Source organism: Varanus komodoensis, unplaced genomic scaffold (assembly GCF_004798865.1).
Source record: "Varanus komodoensis strain SLA01 unplaced genomic scaffold, ASM479886v1 scaffold45, whole genome shotgun sequence".
Lineage (NCBI taxonomy): Eukaryota > Metazoa > Chordata > Lepidosauria > Squamata > Varanidae > Varanus > Varanus komodoensis.
The window spans coordinates 7,996,415-8,018,487 of NW_025336011.1; the positions used below are offsets into that span (position 1 = coordinate 7,996,415).

Genomic DNA, 22,073 nt, shown 5'->3' on the forward strand with positions numbered 1-22,073 from the left:
GTTTGACTACGGCTGGGACTCACTGTACTGACTCTCTTCATCTGAGGAATCCTTATCCAGGTAGGTCACGTCACCTGCATGCCTCAAACTCATATGCGATTGGTGGACCTGACTACAAAAGGCTAGGACTGGTTCATGGGGTGACACTTCCAAATCCTTTCAATTGGCTGGAACTCTTAGACTGCTTGCAACACATTCCCCCGTCCGCCCAAGCCTTGTGCCCCTTCTGACTAGGGTCCAGGGTAAATTCACTGCCTCTGGCACTTTTCAGACAGGGTGGAGGGATCTTTGAACACAGCTCATGAAGGAAAATGAAAATAGTGGGAATATGAATGAATGACAAGACTTTGTGAAACTAAATGCACTACTTGCATTAGGAATGTATGAGAATTTTGTTGCAGTTTACAAATGACTCAGTAATTCCCCTTTCAAAATCCCAAACATGAATGGGCGGGTACATTCTACCTCCCCATTCCCCAAAGGTAGCAAATTCCCAAACTTGCATTCCTGTTTGTAAAATGAAAGATCACAATTTTCTCAAAATGTACAACTTTCTCAAAATCTCAAAATGCATAATTTCCCCCATACGAATGAGCAGAAAACCACATTGCAGCAATAATTGCAGAAAGGGAGTTTATGGTTTGACTGGAGAAGCACTTATTTTAGACTTGGGATTTTTTTAAGGTAAGCTTCTGATGGTTTAAAAGCAGATCCCATGTTTCAGGTGTTTGAGGTTTCATTCCAGCCAACACTGTGTTTTGTTTTGGGGTCTTTAAATCTAATTCAACAGTGAGAGCATATTAGCAAAGGTCTTGAATCATGTATTGTCAGTGTGATGCATTATTGGGGTATTTGGCTTACCTACCCCTGTCAGAGCTGGAGAAAGCCCTCAGACCCTTTGGGTTAAAGACTTCACACCACTGGATTGCTTCTGGTTGCTTACCTTGCTGCTGGAAAGATTCTGTTGATATCTTTAAGGGATTATCTAATAAATTAAAAAAGCTTACAAATTCATTTTCTTATATTGCTGAGTCTTCTTAGTAATTCTTAAAAGTTTTAATATGTTGACTCCTTTTTTGCAGCTTTCCATTTTGACAGTTTTTCCTTCCCTCACTACACTATTTGATTGTATTGTTAAACTGTCCCAAGACTTCGGTAAGGGATGGTCTAGAAAAGTTTACACACAGACACACAGACACAGACACACACACACACACACACACAACCATAACACTCTGCCAGAAATTTCTGAATTAAATCTTGGTCATTAGCAATGAAATCAACCTGTTATTAAAGGAGCAAATAGAGAACATGTCCTCAAAGGGGATCACTTCTGATGAAGGACAACCTTCGCTGGAGGGGGTGGGGGGATTACTTCCACATTTGAAATGTGGGAAGCTTCAGGGGCTGAATCCAAAGTTTCTTGGTATGCTGTGGTTAGCCCTCCTGAGCAATTTCAGAAATTTAACCCTGCACAATTTCTGTTGCCAAATCAATATCTCCTGCAGCCAGTTTAGGAAAGTTTTTCCAAGGGGCATGCTCCACTGACTGGTCAAGCGCAGCAGTGCAAGTACTGGGGGTTCCTTTCTCCCCATCTTTCTTAGTATAAAGATGAGATTTTTATTTCTTTTGCTCTGAGGCAGGTCAAACCCTGGAGGGGAAGACATCCCCTGGTTCCTATGCCCCTGTCTTGTGAGGACCATATTTGTAAACTCGAACAAAAAGCAATTAAATTAGATTAAATAATCTGGGTTGGCAGGACAACAGCCATCCCCACCAGATGGAAGATTTACAACAGTTCCTTCAGTTGGTGGGGAGGGAGAATCCAGAAAATCTTTTTATTTAATTTACTGTTTACAGTCACTTTTACTATATTTGGTTTTGATTGGATTTAGTTGTTTTTGGTTTTGATAATTTGATTTATTGTTCTACTGATTGTTTATGGTGTGCTTTTAATCATGTAAGCTGTCCTGAGATGCGATAGTGAAGGACAGCATACAAATGTTTTAAATAAAAAAATTAAAAAATAGTGAGTCAGGAAAGGACTTATTAGTTCCTTAGTCTCTCTCCTATGTTTAGGATTTTCACATGCATTCAAGCATCAGCAATAGCAGAAGTTTTGTGCATGGCAAGGGCGGTGGTATTGGCCAGGGGCCGTGGTGATGTGATACCCTCTCTTGCCACGTTATCCACTCTTGCAGCTTTTGGTTCCCCTCTGCCAAGCACTCACTGGCCACATTCACTCACGATGCCAAACCATCCAGCATGGCTACTGCACAGCCACCAGGCACCACGGTTTCCTACCAGGCTGCTGGGTTCTGACCATCATGTGGTTTCCATGCCCACATGGTTTGCACCCTCCTCCATTGGGGCAGGTATCCCATCAGCCTCTGTGGCTGAAATTCAATCCCAGGATGCACCACTCCTGTCTACATTGTCTGCCTTCCCCTCAAGGGTACACAAACTCCCCTGGGCATATCCATCTCCAGCTGCTTCTATTCCCCCCCCCACCCCCATTCAGCCTAGCCAGTAAAAGTAGCACTGTTGCTCTAGAGGAGCACTAGAGGTGAACTCCCATGTGCCACCATGCTCTGAGTCAACATGCGGGCACAGCCACCCTTACCTCCCCCCCTTCCTACCTTTTCCTTGCCACTGATTGGTCCACGCTCCTTGCACTGGCCAGGAGGGGCTTCATCAGGCACACAAAGGGCATCGGGGCAGGCAGGCAGGCAGGCAGGGAGTGCCCTCTCTTACCCTCTCCTTTGCCATGGCTGCAGACAGCCTACCCCAGTGCCCCACATTCCATCCTTGGATGCCCTCCACACCATAACCCTGGTCCCCCTCCCCCTATGCCAGGCTGCACTGTGAGCAGCCCCATCTGGAATTGTCCCTCCCCCCTCTCCACCCAGGCCCTAGCCAGCCCTACCCACAAGAACCACACCCCAGCCGAAACATGTTTTTATTCGGAGGCATCTCAGGTGCAGGGAAAGGGTGTCCGTACCAGATAGCAAAGCAAGATTTATTTAATTTATTTATTCAAGGCATTTTTATACCATTCCTATTTAAGGAATGACTCTCAGAATGGTTTACAGCATATTAAAACATTGAAATGTGACACACACTGTCAGAATAGCTTTAAACAATCACAAAATAAAACCAGTAAAAATGGCACATTAATGAGGATAAAAAGAATACAAAATCAAGAATACAGTCTAACAGAAATAAGTATAAAATTAATTAAATCAAGAGCAAATGGAACAAATAACCACAGTGTCATACAAAATAAAATAAGCTAAAAATATAAAATGTTAACAGTGAAACTACTGTGAAAATAAACAGGTTTTAGCCTGGTGCCAAAAGGTGTGTTATGTTGGCTCCAGGCACACCTCTCTGGGGAGCTGGTTCCATTCAATTGGTTCAGAATAGAGCTGCCAGGATGTTAACGGGGACCAGCCAGTTTTCACATATAAAGCCAGTTATCTACCAGTTACAACTGGCTACCAATTGAAGTCTTGGCCCAATTTAAGGTGCTGGTTATGACCTATAAAATCCTAAATGGCTTGGGTCCAGGATACCTGAAGGAGCACCTTCTTCCCTATGTGCCCTCCTGTCTTGGGAACTGAGGTAGAGGTCCTGCTCCGGGAGCCCTCCTTGAAGGAGATTGGGAGGGAAAGTACCCAGAGGAGGGCCTTCTCTGTGATGGTGCCCCAACTATATTATTTTTGGCATCAAACAAAAAAAAACCCTTTTATTTTCCTGCTATTCTAACATTTAATTGATTTTAACTGAGGTTGTAGTATATTAATGGTCAGATGTTATGGAGTTTGTTTTATTCTACTTATTTATTGTAAGCCACCCCAAGATTTTCTGTAAGGGAGGGGATAGAAATGCTTTTAATTAATTAATAAACCAGGTGTTAACAATTTTAGTGGTCCCATCTGTTGGTGCATGAGCTGTGCTGTCCTATGACCTGGCCCACATGTCATTCCCCCACCCCATGGCACCTCATTCCATGCTAGCCAGGCCCTGGATACAGGTTTCCCTTTTTTGGCATTCACTACCCCTGGCACTGCCTTCTTCCTACCTGCATGGAGATATGCTTACACATCTGTGTGCATAGCAAGCTTGCAGCACTGCACTAGGGCTCTAAGAGTTGCTTATGGGGCTATGGTGGGGGCAGAATCTGCACTGTGGCCAGAGCACTCTAATGTGGCTACTGCTGGGGAGGAGGCTGGCAACCATGTCAGAACTACCCAGGGACTTCCATGGGTAGTTCTCCCAGATCCACTGGGAAATCCTGACATGGATCTTCTGTGCCTCATACCTGGCAGCAGTGGGTACCAAGAAAGGGATGAAGAATCCACAGCTGCTGGCGCATCTAGGGGACAGAATGGTAAGGGTGCTTACAATTCCACGTTCTCTCATGTAGGGGCAATTTTGTCAAGAGAGGAGAAGGTTGGTTGGAAGGGTAGGATGAGAAGATGGCAATGTGGCCTGCTGAATTTCTCTAAGAGAAAAGAGAACCTCCTTTCCCCAGGAATTGTTGAAAATTTATCAAGCTGACAATTTCTACCACAAAACTATGCTTTTGCTAATCTGATCAGAACCAGAACTCATGAAAAGAGAGAAGTGGAAAGAAGGGACTTCTAAGTAGCAGTGGTGAGAAGGAGAAAGAATAATCTTGAGAAAGCACTACCAACAACAACTGAATATTCTCTATACAGTAGTTACTCATTATTCCTGGACAGCCACCCGCTGCACACACCCTTCTTAGCTCAAATTAAGTGAAGCATATAATGGTACAGTGGTAGGTTTTGTTTCAAGACTTTAATCATTCTCAACAGTAACATCATCTTGAGAGATTAAATTCTTTCCTTGGAGCCAGAAACTGACAGGTAACAAGCAAATATATAGGGCATATTTGGACTTTTTCTCCAGCGTTCAGGGAGGATCTCATTGCAACCCTTCCTTACATACTTCTAATTGCTGATCAAACATTTTTTGCAATAGTGAGTCTATTAAAGAAAGTCTGAAGTGGGGCTTTGCACTTGGGAAGATACAGCTCAAAAAATTCCTTATCAGGGCCCTATAATCCTTGGGAAAGGTGCAGCACAAATGACACAGTTGCAGTGAGTATATCAACCCACAGGCCTACTGAGAGCAGATAAGATTTGCCCTTGAGCATAACCTGTATTAAATCACCCAAACCTTGTTACACAAGATGTATTCCCACAACATTGCACCTGAGATGGTTAGTTCTCTCCAAGAACAGCTTTACTTTTTTCAACCAGTTCTGAAAGCTGAAACAAAAAGAAACACTTCTGAGACAACAAATAGTCACTCTAGTAGTTGTGTCAGTAATCTTTATGTGTAGGTCTGTTATTAGATCCAAAAACTCATTCTAAACCCCAACCACACTCTAAACTTGGATATCATCATGTTATACTAATAACCACCTCCACAACCCTTCCTCCATGCCCAGACAGTACATTTCTAGAACAGAGAATTCAAACACAGCCAACCCATCTTCCTTTTCTTACTTGAAGAACACACTCAAGGCACCCACCTCTCTGTTACTGAGGTGGAGGCCAAGAGGGTACATGCACAACCCAACCCTGTGGTCACCACTGTATCAGGCTGCCTGGTAAAGAAACATGGAATGAATGCTTGCATTTTTCAAAGGTATACCTCTGATTTAATGCATTCATCCTGGTTGTCAGTTTTGCAGCATTTTGTCTTCAGGCGAGTAAACTCTACCACCAAATCTACGAGTTTGTTAATTGAGAGGGTGATATTCTGTTTCAGCAAGTTGACAAGCACCCTGGAAAGAGAATGACAACTAGCCTTAGCATATGACAATGACGATGATTTTGTTTCTACACCATTAAATCATGAAAGCTCGTTGTGCAACTTACAACCATTCATAAAACAGACAGTACAGTGAAACACCCTAAAAATTTCCAAAATACCAAAATAAAAAACAGCTAAAACATTGCAGAGTAGACCTGTAAGAATACTTGGAATGGGTACTTCCTTCAAACCACTAGATTGTTTAGCATGTCTTTAAATGCCTCAGCAGAGAGAACTGTCTTTACTTGGTGCTGAAGGAATGACAAAGTTGGCTGCAGGTGGATCAGTGGGAAGATCATCCCACAGTTGGGGGGCTGTCACTATGAGAGTCTCCCTTCTTGTTGTTGCCCTCCAAGGTTCCCTCAGAAGTGACACTCAGAAGACAGCCTTGAATGTTAACTGTATTGTCCAGATGGATCATACCCCAACAAATGTTGCAGTCCCAAGCCATGTAAAGCTAGGTAGGTTCTGTGGCATATAGACAGCCAATGCAAATGGACCAGATTTGGTCTTGTTATGTTCAGAGCAACTGGTCTTTGTTATTAGTCAGATTACTACTTTTGCACTAGGTGCATCTGGCAAACCATCTTCAAGGGCAGCCCCCACCCCGACCCACTACTTTATGGTAATCCAAGATTGGTAGAGCATAGATTACCAAAAGCAAGCTATCCTAAGGGCATAGCTGGACCACCAACTGAAGTTTGTAGAAGGCTCTCTATGCCACTGAGCCCACCTGTGCCTGAAGCGACAAAGATAGATCAAGGAAGACCTCTAAGCTATGCATCTACTCTTTCAAGGGGAGTGCAACCCCATCCAGTTCAACACCCTGTACCCACTAGCAGGACCTCAGTTTTGTCTGGATTGAGGTTTCAGGTTGGATATCAGGAAGTACTTTCTGACAGTTAGGACCCCTAGGATATGGAATGGGCTTCCAAGGAAGGTGGTTGAGGCCCCATCAGTGAGGGTGTTTAAGGAAAGATTGGACAACTACATGTTGGGTTGGACAACCACATGAGCAGAGCAGGCTGGAGCCGGGGGTCAGACTACATGGTGCAGAAGACCCTTTTGACTCACTTTGTTTCTATTTTTCAATTGGTTAATCATCATCCAGTTTGTTGTCACAGTCAGACAAAAGTTTAGCACATCTACACCCTCAGTTAATGGAGATGCAATGCAGCCATGACGCTTACATGTTATTGGCATACTGATGGCAATGCACTCAAGAACATCAGATGACTCTGTGGTTTTATGTAGGACTTAAATAGCATGGAGGACAGAACAAACCCCTGAAAAAAGCCCATGAAGGATAATCCATACAGTTAAACAAAATTCTCAAATTCCACCTTTTGAGGCCAGCTTTCCAAATCAGCCACCCCAGAAGGATATCACAGGTAATGGTATCAGAAGCTGATGTGGAATTCGGGAGTATTAGCAGGGTCACACTCCCCTTGTTTCGGTCCCAGTATAGGTCATTATTCAGGGTGAAAACAGCCGTTTCTATGCCAAAACCTGAACCGAAACCCGACTGAAATAGATCCAGATTAGTCTCAATCAAGAGTGCCTGGAGCCTGATGGCCACCACCCATTTGCTCAGGAAAGGAACATTTGCTATTGCCCTAAAGTTGTTAAGTTCTTCCAGATCCAGAGAAAATATATTTGAGGCTGGCTTCACCACCACCTCTTTCAGACAGCACAAGAACAAGCCCACTTGGAAAGAGGCATTGATCACTGATCGGGCATATCTAGATGTTTATCTCTTCTGGGTTTTATGGGCCAGGAGGAAATGACAGCAGTTTGTGGATACTGAATCCTTATTTATGGAGGGTCAGGAAACTGGGGTGATTTTACAGACAGATGCATGCAAGTGTGTGTGTGCCCACACACATGATCTTGTCTCAGTCTGCCTGTCTGCCATATAGCCATGCCTTGGCATACCCTACTCTTGTAAATATCCTTATCATTTTCATCTTTGCCATACACTTCCTCATTTAGCCAAGTAGATCCATATTCCATAGTTGCCTAAGAACTTGTTAATTTCAATTACACATTGGCACTTTCCCTGTGGGGGGCACTTGTGTAGAATTGATGAGTTATTTTATAAGTATGGAATGATTGGTATTAACATTATTGCATTTATACCCCACCTTTATTCCTCTTGTAAGGTGGTTCCTTGTGTCCTCCTCAGTGGGAGTATTCGGTAGACATCTGGACTTACAGTTGTGAGTATGTGAAGACTTCATATACATATACACATGCATTTACACAAATTGTAGGACCTGATAAAGATGTGCCTTTTATAGAATATGGAAAGGGTGGGGGACAAAACTTCCAAAGACCACCTCAACTTACCAGGATGAAAATGGAATGGAATTCCATGAGGGTGGGTAGATTAAATCAGGAGAATTTAGTAATGAATGAGAGGCAGGGGAGAGGAGATTCAGGAGTATAGGAAATTAGACTTAAGAGTTCATAGACATGTGTGGTCAGGAGCTACAAAGATGAGAAAAGTGAAACTTCATGTACTGGTTGACTTGAAACAGTAAGCCAAATCTTACTGTTTCCTTTACTGTTTCCCCTACTTCTAGTTTCTTACATTTGGTTATTTCTTTCCTGATCCTCTGGGTTGCTGGAACACAACTCTGCAGGGAAGGTGTAAGAATCAGGATCAAATGGGGCAGGAGCATATTCTTGATCTACTCCCAAATCTGTGAAGCACTGCTGACGGAGAGCATAGGAGTCACTGCAGCATTGGCCAACTTGCTTATTTATGTAATGTTCTTCATGTCGCTGACATATTGCTCCTAGTACTCGAGCAGTCTAGAGAGAGAAGGAGGGAGAGAATATGTTTTCAAACTAAACAGTTACCTAGTAGTTTGAAAAATCTTGCAATTCCAATAGAATATATGTGGATCACACAACATTTGAAATCACATGTCTTATTAGATGCTAAAAGGTTGTTCATTGCAGTGAGGCATCATTTGTTTGGTTTATTAAACTGAAATGCCAAATTAATAAAAATGTAGTATAAAGAAAGATAATAATAGTTATGGTGAAAATAATCTAATTTGAAAATTAGTAATCCAATACATTAAAAAACCTGCACTAGGTAACCAGAAATGTAGTTCAATAGTGGATATTTTTACCAACACAGACCTTCAACTTCATAACTTCAGGTAATTGTGACAGCACATACAGAAATGAGTTTTCAGATTTTTCAGGATGGTGTAGCACTTCATCTGAAGGATGGGATGCACAGTTAGGGTGTGTGTCATGTGGGGCTTAGAAGGTCCAACTGGGGCTCAGGAGATCTAGGTTTCTGGTCCCCACTCTGTTATGAAGCTGATTGGGTGACGTTGGTCCAGTTGGTGACTCTCAGCCTAACCTACTTTACAGGGCTGATGTGGAAATAATAAAATGGAAATGAGGAGGACAATTATATGAACTTTCTTGGATATCTTGCAAGGGGAAAAAGATGGGAGTATAAATGAAATAGATAAAATTGCACAGGGCAGCCTGGTTACTTGATTGCATTATTTGGTTGCATCCAGGTTAGATTATTGCAATTTGCCCTACGTGGGTGATATTGGGGTATCAACATTCAGAGCATGTTACTTCAAAGTGGTCTATAGTTGTTCTCTGTTTCTGTCTGCATTTGTCTTAAAGACCTAATTGGTTAAAATCCGAATTGGCTGGCCTGAGGGGAATTCATAGTATAGGATTCGAAGTGTCTGGTGATATCTTTGAATGAGGCTCATCTCTGTGTTGCAGATGAAGTGAGGTGATTGTGTCGATGGGAGGGGGGGAGGGCACTTCTCAGTCATGGCATGGAAGCTTTGAAGGTCCCTCCCTGGAGAAACCTGCTTGGCCCTCCTCTTCATGCCCTGAGATACAGAGCAAGGAAGAGTTTCCTCAATGAACATCTCATGGTGACTGGTTTTCTCCTGAACTGAGTTCTGAAGGTTAGTTTATGGTCTTGTGACACTGTTTTATTCATGCTGCTTTATCTTATCTTGCTGAGTTCAGTTTTTGATTTGTGGATGTATATATTTGGCTTCATTTTCATTTTGGTGATGTTCTGGCATTGTATGGTATAAAATCTGCACAGGTTGTAAAATAAAGAAATGAAAAAGTAGGAGAAGTAGGAGAAAATACTCACATGCGTCTCAGTACAAATCAGTCTAGAGGTGTTAGCTTCAGGACAGCATTTAGAAGCAATATGTGTGAGCTGCTTTGTGTACTGGTACAACTCCTCAAATGATAGCTGAGGTGCCTTTTTGGTAAAACTGACAAGAAGCCTACAACAAGAGCCCAGTAGATTTTAATTAGAGAGGCTATACTGAGGTAGAGACGGAGTTCATCAAGTCAGCCTGACTATAACTTTTGGGGCTCTAGCATCACCCCATTTTCCCTTACTCCCTATTCCACCTTGCTTTTCAAAAGCTCACTCCCAACATCTGCATAAAAAAAAACACTGTCCATATTTGGGGTCATTTCTGACCCCAGATGAAAGCGCTGCAAAATGCCTTTGTACCAGCTGAACATTTCCCTCAGGAGGTTTCAGCCAATTTAAGAATAGCTTTCAGCTGTCAGGTAGTGTAGCACTTCTTCCTTCCTGAGACCATGCAAAGCAATAACATCTGGATGACTCTGCTTGTCCTATTGATATTTTCTCTGATTAGGAATAGTTTGGCTCACTAAACTAAAACAAAACTTAAACAAGTTTTCCCTCAAAGTATTTTAATTCCATTTGGTGGAAGTTTTAACTAAGCAACTTAGCTTTAAATAGAGACTGAGATGCTCTGTATTGAACCTCCTTTTATTCCTTTACATGAGGTATAGAAGTACCCAACAGAGCTATTTCTATTTCAGTCTCCTGGAAGATTGTACTACAGAATGTTGGCTAGTTCAAATCTTTAGCATACATACACACACATTTGGAATGACTGTATCATAGGATGGAAATGAATACATACAGTTATACAGTTTATATTTTTAATTCTGTCTCAACTGATTTTGAACTTTCAAACCAATATGCAAACTGAATTATCCCTTGAAATATACACTTTTATGGCTTTTCAGTGGCGTTCTCCAATCAAAATAATGTGCACAAAAATTCTTAAATTTGTTGAATGTGCACTCAGAAATATCAAAATTTCTGATTTCCCCATGCAGTATTTTAGGGCAATTACTTTCTAAAATGTGTGCATTGAACTAACATGTGGATAGAATGCATGCATCTGGAAAATGAAAAATGCTTAAGGATTTTTACATGAGTTGTCCAAAACTAAATCCTTGATGTTGTTCATAAAACAAATTTTAAATTGGAGAGAGAGAGATGAAGAGAATCTGAATTTGACAGATTGTATCCTAACCTACTACACTTTTAAATCCCTACCAGATTAAAATAGTTATTTAAATTTCTAGCTAAACCACTGAGTGAGCATCTGGCCATGAATTGCAATGCAGTCAAGAAGAACATCGTACAAATTTTGGAAGAAGTAGTTAATCAGTATCTTTTGAAAATTGCAGGTCATCTTTAACACTTCCAGGGCATTATAAATGTGTAGTCTGATTTCTGCATCCTAAAAAATAAAAAAAATAGAAAAGTAGATTTTCTTTTAAATGCTTGCATTGCTCTCAAATGTCTCCACTGAGATCAACTCAACTGCATGTATAGATAGCCTTCAGCTGAGTACTGAACTGACTCACATTGTTTATGTACAATGTAACGTGCATGAAAACATGGTATTCATGAAGGATGAAGAATACAAATAGTTTTAAAGAGAGATCAAGACATGATTTCAGATACCAGTCCCCAAAATGTCTAAGGCAAAGTGGGGTAAGCTTATTTGGTGGAGGAAATATGAGCTAAATACAACAAATAAACAAATGGTATAACTTAAAAAGACCAAGGGTTTTTATAATGCATGTTAAAGTCAAATAAACTATTAGTGAAAGTCAAGGGAGCAAGCTGTAAAGCATGAAATATTTGCAGAGCAGGGCTGATACCCCTTGGCATTCCTTGGAATCATCCAGGTAAGGTTTATAAGTCCAATTCTTGACTCTATTTTCTAGATGAATTGGATATTTTTCTTTCTTTAGAAATCGTCATGTTTAAAGATCTCTCCTAATCTAGAATTTGTCCTCTCCTCCTCCTTCATGCAAACAAACAGTTAACAATCCCATATGACTGGGGGGAAAATCAGAGTTGGAATGAATTTGTACCCTTGTACCCTCAGCAGCCTCAAGAATAGACTGACACTGTAATTGGGGGTGGGGGGAAGGTTTATCAGTCATGGGATGCCAGTTCTGTGGCACAAAGTGGCACCCACCACTTGTGTGATGATGAATTAGTGCTTCTGTGGGGGTGGGGGCATAAGAAATGAGTGGAAACACTCATTTCTGGAATTGGGCAGGTCAGCTGCTGTACAGCATGACCTGAGACTTCAGAATAAGGTAACAGAGGAGCTTCACTTGTCTGTTCTGTTTTTCCTATATGATTTAGTTCTCTCAGATCCTCAATCTGGTACATGATTATGGAAAAAACTACTACAGCATGCATGATCAGGCCATGAAGTTAAAATACAACATACCCTTTGAGCAAGACAAGCTGTAGGATTGTCAAGTTTGCAGCACTTCTCCAGGGCAGCCTCATATACCTCATCAATTCTCAGGAGGGATTGTGAGGAAAACTCAGGATATCTCCTTGAGATCTCATACAACACCCTGTAACACAGGAACAATTACATTAAGACAGAACCATAATTAAAAAATAAAGCATTGGGAAGGGTTTAAAGTGCTCGAAACTCTTCAAATGCATTAGCACAGTAAACCTGAAGATGACCCTGCAAGAGCAGTGTTTTTATCCCTGTACTACAAGATCAGAACAGTTTCAGGAAGTGTCCCATAAATCAAAATTAAGGCTACATGTTCAACCTTGTTTGGCCAAAATCTACTGAATAGACTAGCATTTTTACCTCCCCACTACCCCATCCTTGCACTCAGAGTCACTAAACAAGCAAGCAAACAAACATATTCACAAGGTTAGCCACTTTCCTTCAGTTAAAATCAATGCTGAAGTTCAGCTATATGCATTCCAACTGAAATGAACACATGAGGTCCTGCCAGGGGCACCAATCCACCTCACTTAACCATCCCTTAAATGCCATTGCTCTCAGATACATTTGGTAAGTTATAATGCAGCTGTATAATTGACTTAAGCCCAAACTCCTTTAGCTGGATTGAGATTGCTAGGCTCCCACTGGGAAGCTAAGCTGGGAAGTTAATGCTGCAGAGGGTGCAACCCTATGTCTCTGAGGCAGCAACTAACAAGCTCTAGCATATTTTGGATTCCCAGATACAAGCTGGAGAGAGCACAGTGATGGATACTTGCCATTTGCAAGGTGGTCTTGATCTCTTTATTCCTCTTTTGTCACTGGAACAAGCTACTTCTTGCTGTCATTCCTAGACATTTTAATTGTTTGTTTGCTTGTTTAGTAGATTTATATCCCACTTTTTTCTTACAAAGAACTCAAAGTGGCTTACATAATTCTCCTGCTGCTGCTCAGTCTTATCCCCACAACAACAACCCTGTGAGATAGGTTGGGCTGAGAGTCTGCGACTGGCCCACAGTCACCCAGGTGGCTGCATGGCTGAGCAGAGACTAGAACCCAGATCACCTGAGTCCCTTTCCTGCACTCTTAAGCAGTATACCATTATGCTTGACCACTGACTTTTTCATGCATTTTTCCATAACAACCTGGGACAAGTTTGGAAGGGCTGCTCCTAAATGGCATCATCTGTGGCAACCGCCAACAAGAACAAATGGTCTCTCAACCCTTTAGGTTATATATAGTGATTGGGAAGGAATTACCATCTGCACACTAGTATCCTTCTATGCTGGACCACTTGAGAGTACAAGATGGAAGAGGAAGAATCTTCCATCCAAATGGAGCCTCCAAATACCATCATGATTCCACTCTCCTGGCTGCGTATCAACTGTTCCGGGGCTCCATTAGCATGAGCTGTTCTGTGGGTAGGCAGCCTAGGCTTCTTCCAAGAGAGCAGGCAAATTGCAGCCTTGCCCATAGGGCTCCTCTGTTTTCTTCTTCCTGTCATTCCCTTATTCTCATTTAGCTTGTCCTTCTACCCCATTTCTGCCCACATGTACCCAGTCATCCATTGGAGGGATTTTTTCAGAGATAGCAATGTTGTGGTCTCTGGACGAGCATCCCAAGACCATATGATGATTCAGAGGGAGCTCTCCAACCATAAAGAGGGGAGTTGGATATGCAACCCTCCTCCACCCCCTAGCAGTCATGATGGAAAGGGCCAAGCTGGCTGCCCTCCAAGGTCAGATAATTGATACCAGAAGAAGAATAGATGGCTGTTCTGGAGGGCTGGAAGGGGAGGAGATGAAAGAACCCAGGATATGTTCCATCTTTGCTTCCTCCAACCTCTTTTCCTTTGCTTGTTGGACTAAAACACTCATATAGCATAATCTAGAGGAGGAGAAAGCAAGAGGAGGGGAAAGTAAAAACTCTGCCTTCCTCGTCCGCTGGATGGGTTCACTGAGTACCGCCAACTGCTGCAGTTTCCAATAATTAATCATGCCATTTGTAGGATTGCACACTAAGTTGCAATTTGCTGCTTCCAGATGGACCCTCATGTAGACTTGTCCCAGTTTCGATCCCATTTGGGCACTAATCTTTCCCAGTGTCATGCTCCTCTTTCCTCCTTGTTTAGCTTCTCAAGGGCCAGCCCTATCAATGCAGAGGGTTGAAGATAGTCTGACATTTCTGTGCTCACTGTGCAAGGTATAAGTCCTGAGTGTCAGCATATAACGAACATGCAGTTTTGTTGATGTATTCTGTGGTGGCCAAGGGCAAATTTGCAGGCTTCTCATTTTCCACAGTGAGAAGGCATTCTCCTTGTTCAAGGCGTGGCTTTTCACAGCAACCCTTTATTTTAGAAGAAATGGCATCTTGGTGGCTACAGATGTGGGCTGTCAATGTTGCCTAGAAAAGAAAAAAGTTTGCAAAGCATCTGTAACATGTGAAGCCATTGGTCCTCTTGCTTCACCTGCTGTGCTCTGACCAGGTCAAGGAACTCCCCCTGCATCTTCTTCCTCCCTAGCAAAAAAAGTCTCCCTGCTTTTCATGCTGTGCTTGAAAATCTACAGTAGGTAACCTTAAAACTTCCAAGTACCCTTCCTCCCCTTGCTCTTGTAACACTTCCTTGGAATCAGATGAATCTCTCTGAGCAGATTGCACTGTGCAAGAGTTGGGCTTCTTCTCTATACTTTTACCCATTCTAAAATTTGGAATTACCTCTCCAAGGTTTAATGTCAGTCAGGAAGCTACACTATGCTAATATTGTTGGTTGGGTTTATTATTTAAGTCCCATCTCTTTTGCTTTGGGCCTTGCCTCTGTTGACCAAAGGAATGCAACTCCTGAGAGCTTCAGTCAATGGAATTGGACCCCAGGAACAAAAAGTTCACCTCCCTTGTCTTACATCTGCCCCAGAGCACCACAGGTATTGATATTTGCAGCTCCCACCCTGAATCTCTCCTTGAGAGAACACTTAAAATGTAGCTGCCTAGCTTCTTGAATTTGTGTCTATGCATTGCAGGCATATCCAAAAGTAGTGGGGGCAGCGATAACTTGTAATGCATCTTCAGTTTGAGCAGGATAAAAAAAAACAGCATTGCTGACCTGCTATTCCAAGGAGAGTTTTGAGAGAATAAGGGCCAAAGAAAACCAGATTTCAAGGGACATGTTTTTCTGAATCAGTCCCCTCGAATCCAGTCAGTTGGTTTGATGTAATTTGTTGGCTTGATAAAAGCGAAAGGTATCTTACCCTCTTGAGAAAACACTCTGGTTTATCATCTTTGCAGCATATTTCATGGATATATGTGACATTTTCAGCAAGAGTGAGAATAGTAGGAAAATCAGCCTTTGGAAATTTTTGACTCAGCTGAATTAATTCTCTGGAATTAATTGAAATGAAATAAAGTAATTCTTTCAAGATAGATTGCAGCTGGTTTGGCTTACAACCCCCAGCTTTTGTGAGAATCAGACATGCTGACTAAAGTTGTACCTTCTTGAGGGCACCAGGTTGTCAAGGGCTAGTATAATGCCTAAGATGCAAACCCACAATAGAAACATATTCATAGTCAGTGGTATATTTGAAGTTTTACCAGTGCTATGTCTCCACGCCATCAGAGAAGGGAGATTCCCACCCATTTTAGGGAATGTATTAACTAAGCATTATCTGAATTCTTGGAACTGAGACTAGGGATGTATAAAATGTCCAACTCTGTTTGCAAATCATGAGACTATGTCCTTTTCACAAGTGACATTTGTGCAACTGTGAATTTGTACTAGTCTCCATACACACTTTCCCATCAAAATCACATTTTAAAAACTTCTTTAACCCACAATGGGAAACATTTCCATTCTTTCAAAAATGCATACTTCCCACCAATTCAAAATACATTTTCCCACTGTGGCTGGAAAAATGGGGGTAGGGGGTGAGATCATATTTTTGGCCATCCTTAGCTGAGACATGCCAGGTTATCCACTGGGCCTAAGAAAGTTTTTGTTTGTAGTTGCTCTATTCTAACAATGTGTGGATTGGCTCTGATGCTTAGATAATGAGAAAAGTCATTTGTTTGCTCTCTATGCATCTTCTAAGGTGCATCTGCCTGGTTCACATAGCACACAATTAAACAAACTGCAATGGCCAGGCATGCAAATGAGGGTGGAACACGATGAAGGGTTGGATCCAGGGACTGTTTTCCCTTGCCAGAAAGGCACTGCTGATGGAAGGTGCCTCTGACCAATTTTCAGGGATTCCCTCTTCCTCTAAAGCACACTACAGATCACAACTTCCAGCTGTGTCTCCTGACCCTTTGTAGAGCACTTTTTGGGCAGAGGAGTAGAGAGAGTGCTTTGGGAAGAATGGGGGAGAGAATTCTGCTTTTCCCAGCACATTTTCATGTACTTAAATCTAGGTCTGAGCCAGGATATTTGACTACTTTCCGACACTACTGTTTGAAGTACATCTTTCAATCCAAGTCTACCATCTGAACAAGTACTACCTCAAAGAAGATACTACATGGTGATAGAGATCCATCTCACTGATCATCTAGGTAGCTAATATACATATTCCAGGTAAGCAGACTTACAGTTTTGTGACCATTCTTTTCCCAAATGTCTTCTGAATAGAACAGATGTGCTCTTGCAGACTGCTGCTTTCTGTCAATTGCAGTTTAATGGGTGCTACCTGTTAGAAAAAGAAAAACAATATGGGACACACAAAGTGAATGTGCTTGATTCATTAGAGAAGATAATAAATAGCTTTTTCCTCTGTAAGCTGATAACTTCCTCCATAGTTCCTGTGTGATTTTAAGCCATGACTTTTGGGACTCCCTTACAGCTCCTGCCCATGACCTTGGAAGGACCTCTTCTTAATGCACCCAGGCTTCCAGTTCAATGAAGAAGCACCCTGCTCAAGGTCCATCTCTTCATGAAGTGATGATTGCCAAGAATTTCCCAATCCACCACTGGCAAATTTCTTTGTCCCAGTTCCAGAAGTTCAATTTTATACATAAAACAGTTTATAGCATATACAGCTAACCACTCCACGCTTGCAGTCAGCAAACAAACAGATTAGGTTCGCATATGAAAAGACGAATAACAGTTATATAATATCACATTGCATTTGTATCTCACAGCAGCAACCCTGTGTTAGGCTGAGAGTGAGTGGTTTGCATGATACATTAAGGTCAAGGAGCAATGGCTAGTGCTAGGCAGAATTTTATAAGAGGGGCATTTTTGAGATGGCTGAACAGAGAGCACCTGTGAGAACAGCAAGCCTGACAAATGAGATTGTTTCAACTCTGCCAACCATCCCTGCCTGCTAGGTCATTATGAGATTTTAAAGTTGACTGCTGTGTTGTTTGAAAGGGCTAGAACTTCAATTTCACCAATAAGACAAATGCTAGCAACTCTTTCTATTATATTTGAATCAGCCTAATGCATTATATATCAGAAGGTCTTTTACTTATTTCATAATGCAAAGATTATATCATTCTTTAATATTTTATATGCATACAAAAACACACATTGGAAATGTGAACTTGGTGAATAAAGATTCAAGGAGGAAATCAGAGAACCTCAATGGAGCCAGTTTGGTTTAAGGAGGTCTTTTCACTTTATTATTTATGCTTTCAAATAAAGATTTTTGTTCTAGATACAATAGAATTACAATCATCCTTTGTTAAAAATTGAAAAATTATTTTCCAATTATTCAGTCATTCTTTGCATCTTTCAAAATGTCTAGAACACTCATGGAAGGAATTTTCACTTTTGTTCTGGTGGATGTATCTGGAAATCCAGAATGCCAAAATCCAGGGAGGAGTTCTGGGAGAGAAATTAACACCAGTGAAAGGAAAGAATCTTCACTTGCAGGAAGACCCAAGTTCAGTCCAATGAAGAGGATCAGGTGGTTCATGGGACTGGAATGATCCCTACCAGAAACACTGGCAAACCATTTCCAGTACAAGAGCACCATGTGTGGCTGATTGACAGTGCATTAGTATAAATGCAGTTCCTGTCTCTCCAGCAGAGACAGAGTCTTGAAGCAGCCTATGCAATATGTCAAAGCATGGTTTGGATTATATTGACATATACCTTGGCACTGAAGCAGAAATCCTTGTCAGCTTCATTGCAGCAAGTTGAAAAGACCTTCTTGAGGTCAAGGGTTGCAGTGATGAGGGAGAAAATACTTGCAGTGGGGTTGCTTCTGGCCATCTCATAGAGGTACCTATGATGAAAAATATTTTGTGAGCCACCCTGTGGCTGGAGTTTTCAGGGCAGCACGCATAGTGAAAACAGAAATGCTGATGCTAAAACACACATAATGTTATTGGTTTTTACATTTTCCAAGAAGAAACAATAATTTAAAAAGAAGAGATAATTATCCAAGCAGTAAAAACAAGAATACACTTTAAAACCCAGTGCAAATATCTTAAAAATAAAACCAGCAGCAGTTAAAAATATTGCAAAGGTCTTTGCCTGGAATCAAACTGGAACCCAAGTAGTTACTGGATACAGAGCATTTTCTTGGACAAGCATTTCATAACATTGGGAGTCACCACAGACAGTCTGGTTCCAGATTTGTGGGACCTTCATTTTTACTAGCTGCTATTGTTCTGTCATGTGAACCCAATGGGCATGGGTTATGTGAGGTTTAAATAACCCTCACACAATCCATGTGAGGTTTATTCAATTCTCACTTAACCAATGTTTACTCAGTTTGTGCAACATGAGATACCCCAGAGCAGGGTTACATATACAGCTTGGTGCCATCCAAACTTTGGTGCCATAGGGCACATTGGGATGCCATCCAGACATTGTTATTTGTTGAGAGGTAGGAAAAACAAGGAAATATAAGCTTATTGGGATTCTCTGAACTCTACCTTAAAGTTTGGTCTACTTGGCTTTCACTTTTGTTTGCAACGTTTTTTCTTTTCATTTGAATAAGAAAAGTATACATTTTGAAGATAAAAGTTTCATGTATCTATGGATTTTTTATAATGTACATTTAAAATGTTGACCTTTTGGATGACGCATAGTGATTATTTGTCTCAAGAAGCAGAAAAACCAATATCGCATCAGGGTTACTTCAAACACTTTCAGAAGTTTCATCATGTAAATATGTCACATTAATTTGGACTACTATGCATTAGAGAAAAAGATTCCAAGCAAATGATCTTTAAATTAAAACAACAACTGTAAAAAAGGGGAGCTATATAATTTATTCCAGGCCTAGGCTGGCAGGGAGACATAATGGGCATATACACCCAGAAGAAAGAATCTGCAATTCTGCATAGAATTCAGCTGCCTAGATACCATTCTCAATGTTTGATCAACCAATGCTTGAATGTGACATACCAGAACATCTTTCACACTCTGTAAAAGTGAATTCTGACAGTGATGCCAATGACTCTGTGTTTGAAGGTGATGCCAATGACTCTGTGTTTGAAATGGAACTACTGAGAAACTGCTTCTTTGGGGGAACTAAGACATGAAGTACTAAAATATTCAGGAAAAATGCCCCCCCCCCACACACACACACACACAGAGTCCACAGAGTCTGACAGTGGGAAGTGAAGCCTGGAAACACTGAGGGATGATATAGAATGGGATACCTTGCAAGAGGGCATTGCTGGCTGGGATCCCAACCTCCGCTCTGCCAAATTTTGTTGTAGGTCCCATTTGTATCTTGGATATATAGTAACATTCAGTATTTGGTAAATATATGAGAGATGATTTGTAATACAAACCAATCACGATTTCTTATTACGTTCAAGAGTCCCCAAGAAGAGAACAAACTGTTCAAGTCAACTACACCCAATCTATTTACTTACCAGTCCATAAATGGCACTGAATTGTTCTGAAAGGCCTGGCAGGCCTCTTCTGTAGTTGGTTCTTGAAAGGGAGGAATAGTTGAGTTTCTCTGGGATAGAAAGCATGCCTTCCTTTCTTGATCAACTTTGCCACAACACTCTGTAAATGCATATTTTTTGGCAAGTCCTTGTGCATGACAAAGTATCTCTAAGAGAACAGTACTCTAATGGACAGAAGGAAAATAGTGCTTTAATTTCTTAACCTTGCACCTGGAAATCATAGTTGGCTATACATTCTAGAACACAGATTTTAAATCAGAACTGTGAAGAGAATCCCGGGCTGTAATTGAGGGCATGCATTCTGAGACAGCTCTGCCAAGTTGCTTCTCTAAAGAATTGTTTCCTGTTACTGAAAAATGTGTTTAAATTTTATTTGATTGCAAACTGAATGCCAGATAGCATTTGGTACAATCCTACTAGACAATCTGTAAGCTTTAAAAGGAAGTTCTTTCTGCTTGGAGTATGGCATTTGTACTTAAGCTTGTTTTGATTTAAACTGCTTGTGTTAGGCATTTTCAAGTGAATGTAAAGAGACATTAAACATGCCCATGGGAGACCAAATTATGTGTTAGTAATTCTATGTGTTATACTAATTTACCAGGGGTTTTCTGCATGCTGGATCAGCTAGTTCATCTGGAGTACATTTCTTTGCAAGCTCCATGATCTCATGGACCATTTTCTCCACCTCGTCATATGTGGCTACATCCAAGGTCTGGGCAAACAGGACTCGGACACTGGAAAGGGTCATACATTATTGAGATGATGGCCATTACTGTACACTGTTCAATGAGCCTGCCAGTTTAAGATTATGGGATTCATTTCATGGTGACGCAAGTCTCGCAAAGCTAAGGAATTGGAAGCTAAGGCTGGTGTCTTAACAGACATGTCCCATGACCACAAATGATGTTAGGCAATGTCTCATTTCACCCTCCATGCACCCACACCTCTCCCCAGTCTTTCAAGCCAGTCTTTTGCCCAGATTGGATGGATGGAATGCCAAGATCAGCAATGATGTCCCACATTCTTCACTGCCATTTGAATCATCTGAGTCTTACTGTATTGCTTGGATGTGTGGCTGCTGGGGCTTGGGGGGCTTCATTAATCCCACTAAACCTTGGTGTGGTTTCCCCCTTCCCCCTCTATAGAATTATCTGGACCAATGCTTGGCCATGGCCAGGAAGTGAGCTGCGCTGAGATCAAGTCCACTAACACGTAGGAACTCTTTGGCTTCGTTGCACAAAGTATGCAAAGTCCACAAGTCAGATATGCAGAAGTAGAATTCCACTTGCACAGTGGGCATGCAGGCAGCCTGTATGCAAGCCAGCCCCTCAGTCTCACTTGAGCTTCTTTTCTGCTAGACAACCTCACAAATGCTCAGCAAGAGAAGAACTTAGGGCAGAGAAAAAGTGGGCAGAAATCTGGGGAGCTATGGAAATCCAATGGATTCCCACCCCAAATTGGACTTCTCAAACCTTGCTGCCTCTAATATCCCTTAGTTCAATATTCAATAGCCATTGGGTGAGTCCACCACATGCGTTGATGGGAATCTTTCTGTCTACATACCCTGGACACTTCAGTAGGTGGCAAGATCAGGGTGAAACGGTGGAAGAAGGCGATGAGGATGGTATTGCTACTGAGGTGTTAGTCTTCATAGGAGGTTGCCTCTCTGAGGTTGGGAAATTGATATCAGAAAGATATTTCCTTGAACGTTGGGACTGAGAATCATGATGCCAATAATGAAAAACATTG

At 41.6% G+C, this 22,073-nt stretch overlaps 1 protein-coding gene across 1 annotated transcript; it reads right to left on the reverse strand.

The window, feature by feature from the left end:
• Window positions 1-5,252: 5,252 nt before the first annotated feature.
• On the reverse strand, window positions 5,253-21,072 carry LOC123030532 (albumin-like). The gene is made up of 13 exons (XM_044444544.1): window positions 20,923-21,072; window positions 20,286-20,488; window positions 18,547-18,679; window positions 17,040-17,137; window positions 15,710-15,839; window positions 14,659-14,867; window positions 12,444-12,576; window positions 11,276-11,432; window positions 11,120-11,141; window positions 10,007-10,145; window positions 8,444-8,667; window positions 5,689-5,821; window positions 5,253-5,300 (listed from the first exon to the last, which is right to left on the reverse strand). Exons 1-13 carry the CDS (start codon window positions 21,070-21,072, stop codon window positions 5,253-5,255), a joined length of 1,779 nt encoding a protein of 592 aa, XP_044300479.1.
• Window positions 21,073-22,073: the final 1,001 nt, after the last annotated feature.